At 42.5% G+C, this 3,555-nt stretch overlaps 1 protein-coding gene across 1 annotated transcript in view; it reads right to left on the reverse strand.

Moving 5' to 3' along the window:
- The window catches only part of huwe1 (HECT, UBA and WWE domain containing E3 ubiquitin protein ligase 1), a 48,116-nt gene that overhangs the window by 29,497 nt on the left and 15,064 nt on the right, over positions 1–3,555 (reverse strand). The window contains exons 27-32 of the mRNA XM_020619988.1: positions 3,393–3,526; positions 3,198–3,310; positions 2,915–3,097; positions 2,576–2,792; positions 2,358–2,480; positions 1,991–2,228 (exon numbers count right to left, since the gene is read on the reverse strand). Coding sequence (XP_020475644.1) covers positions 1,991–2,228; positions 2,358–2,480; positions 2,576–2,792; positions 2,915–3,097; positions 3,198–3,310; positions 3,393–3,526 — 1,008 coding nt within the window. The remainder of the gene's footprint in view (positions 1–1,990; positions 2,229–2,357; positions 2,481–2,575; positions 2,793–2,914; positions 3,098–3,197; positions 3,311–3,392; positions 3,527–3,555) is intronic.

Raw genomic sequence — 3,555 nt, forward strand, 5'->3', positions numbered from 1 at the left:
TTCATTTTCTGTATTAAACTTCAAGCCAAAGACAAGCACTAAGTCATTATATAGTATGACCAACATAATATTAGATTGAACATAAGACCAGGCATGTTATTTGATGAAATTAAATGATGCATGAATTTATATGAATGACATTTTTATTTAAACACTTCAATTACACTAGAATACTGAATGATTTGTTGACTTCTTGAAAGCATGCAATACATGCCAACATAAAAGTGTCAAGTAAACATCAAACTAAAGTGCAGGAATATAAAAACAAATCTGGCTTTACCACACAATATTCGCTGGATTCTAAGTCACTGTAATAAACATATGTAAACATGCAGACAACTGCACTTTTTAAATGACTGTAAACTTTACTAGACATAAATAAATGAACATATCTTACTGATCTCCCCAGTAAGTCACATTACACACAAAATGCAGAAAAATAAAGGAGAACACATATCTGATATACAGGTGCACACAATGAGTATAGCATTTCGAGCAATAGTGATCCTTCTGGGTGGTTCTCAGTTGATCACAGGTTTTTTTTTTGCTAGGAAAACCAGCATATCCACTTTTGCTGGTTTTAAGGATGAGCGAGTGCAAGTCACTATGTTCCCTCCAGTGCTGAAGTCTGCTGCATTTTAGATATGCAACAATCATGCGTGGCTTTGTGGTGTTTTTTCAAGTGCTGAATCAAGTTCGTTGTGTTACCATGTGAGGTAGCAACACTAGCAAGGCAGGTTTGGCACAATATCTGATGCTGCGCGACATCTTCCTTTTTAAACCCAAAATAGTCCCACACAGTGGAACTGCTGCTCCTCTTCGATTCAGGGTCCGGTTGTGTCGAGCCCGAGGCCATTTTACAGCAGGTCAAGTAACAAGTTATGCTACAGCGTAATGTGACAAGATCCTGCGTCATCTGCAGATTGTGCTCGCGTGTCATGTGACCAGACTATAATCGCACCTATTGCGATTAGAAAATCGTGTTTTACGTGATGGCGATTTAATCGCAAATGCAATTAATCGTTCCCTACTAAAATGAACTAATGCCAGGCAGACACCATGCAAATCTTAATGATTGTGCAAGAGGTGTTAACCTACACTAAACTTTTTACTTGGCTTTCCTGCACTGCCTGATATGCAACTTCTCTGCTAACACTGTACGTTTGTTCAGGCAGGCACAACACGAGTGCTCACACTGAACGTTTAAACAGAACCCCTGAGCGAATGTGTTTATCGACTATTCTAACAAAAGTCTATTGAAACAAGATGGCCGCATCCTCAAAGGTGATATCAAAAGAAAAACAGCATTACATTTAGCTACTGTACTGTGCACAGCTGAAAAAAATTGTATGGCCTTTTTTTTTATTGATTCTGTCCACAAAATGTGTTCTCTCATCTATGTCATGTTGTTAACTTTGTAATCATGCAAGCACACTAATGTCAAACCGTGGACCTGCTTACAGCTGCAAGATGGCTGACCAAACTTCCAACATTCTAGAAATCCATCCGATTGTTCAGAAGGCAGGTTGTTGATTGTTCAGGTGATTAACTGGGGGAAGGGACTGTACTCACACTGCACTTCAAATGACAACTGATTGACCGAATTTTGGCTTGATTCTAAAATTAGTCGGGGTGACTGAATACAGGTTAAAATCGGGCCGATACCAGTGCCTGCTCAGCCTAATGCAATCATAATTTATATTTATCAAAAACACAAAAATGCACTGAGAACCCGGTCCCAGATAAGCGGAGGAAAATGGATGGATGGCACTGAGAACAGCCATTACCAAAAAAAAAAAGAGGGGGGGGGGGGGGGGCCAGGGGGGTGTTCATCTTGAGTTCATCTTGTGTTCTCATGAGATTAACCATTTGAATGCCACACGTACACATGTATAACTATTTATAACTATTTCTATTTCTATATTGAAAACACAAACATTTATCTGAAGGCAGCAAAAACATTGTATTTCTATAGTTAGAGAATACTGACCTTCTGTGTGACTATGAGGAATCGAAGGGCGCTGAACTGGGGCATGGTGGGTGTGACTCCAGGCATTTTAGCTGGGAGGGAGTGTGGTGAGTCCAGTACAGTGCTTGGGTTCACCATCTTTTCCACCAGCATTAACCATGCATCCAGGAACTCCCCTGTCCCATCTGGGAGATCAGGATGCTCCAGGCCTTCAGACACAGGCACCTTCCCACCCATTGACAGGGCCCAGTTAAAAGTCCTGCACAAAAGCCAAAGAACCAATAAATAAAATGAATGTTAAACATAGAAAGAGAAGAGTAATATGGATAGAGGAAGCAAACTTTAAAGATAAACTACTTGATATGTAACCACATAGGGTGGAACATACTCAAATAAGGCATCATGCCCGCCAGAGCAGAAGAACTTCTGCAGCATGAGGTGGTAGGGGTACTTTCTCTCATCAAACAGCATGGGGGATGTGAAGCCCACTGAGCAGATGAAGAATGTAAGCCTGTCAGAGAAAAAAAACCCAAAACTCCACATCATTTTTGTGTCCAATGCACACATTATCAATGGAAAACTATGGTAGGAGTACTCTGCTCTTACCTAAAGCGAGGGGTGGGTGTATAGGGTGGGGGCTGCCAACTCAGACCCTTGGTGAGGAGCTTGGTAAGAGCAGAGGCAGTAGCCCGGGCAGCAGGTGTGGGGGTGGTGCCTGTACTTGTGGCATGGTGGGATCGCCTTTGACGAACTGGAGAGCCCACACAGAGCTTTACTAGCAGGCCAAAGAGTTCAGCCAGAGCCCTCCCTAATCGAGATGAAGCTGAAAAAGGCAAGAAAGTTAACGACATGATAGAGTGATGTATATTTAATGCAATCTAAGACATTCTGGTTCAAAACTATTATCTGGTAAAACAATGAAGATTAAAACTTGATTTATCTAACCAGATAGAAGGGGTTTAATCTGTTTGATGCGGGTGGCCATAGCTGGTGTAAGTTTGGACTTTGCCTTAGGGTCGGCAGCAGTGGGTTCATCCGTCTCCATGGGAGCCAAGGTATCCCCGTCTAAACCCATGCCTTCCAACAGTCCACCAGCAGATGAATCCACAGATACTGCTTCAGATTCTGCTAGAAAAAAAGCAGATCATATTAAAGCTGTTGGAGAGGGTTCAAAGGACCTGTTGGCACACTGCTGTTTTCAGTGAACAATGCTAAATGTTTATATTACCAGCTCTCCTGGAGCCAGACGCTGTCGTGGTTGCAGTGCTGCCAGGTAGCTTCTCCTCTTTGGGTACCAGTTTCTGCATGTCAGCCTGGCCAAACTCACATCCCGGTGGCAGACTGTTAGGGCAGGGTGAGATGTGTTTGAGAGTTATAGCTGACCACAAAGTTAAAATAATGGGGATAAAGGATAAAGTTTCACCTGTTAGGCGTGCAAAGGGACAGCAGCACAGTGCTCTCCCATACCAGAGAGCAGTAGAGCTGACTGAGTTTGTTGAGAACACTTAATCCCAGCTGGGAGCCCCATTGGTTGACTGAGATAGCCCTGATCTCACTCTGTTCAGGAAAAAAAGAAAAACATTGAA

This window comes from Monopterus albus, unplaced genomic scaffold (genome assembly GCF_001952655.1).
Source record: "Monopterus albus unplaced genomic scaffold, M_albus_1.0 scaffold6.1, whole genome shotgun sequence".
NCBI classification, from domain to species: Eukaryota; Metazoa; Chordata; class Actinopteri; order Synbranchiformes; family Synbranchidae; genus Monopterus; species Monopterus albus.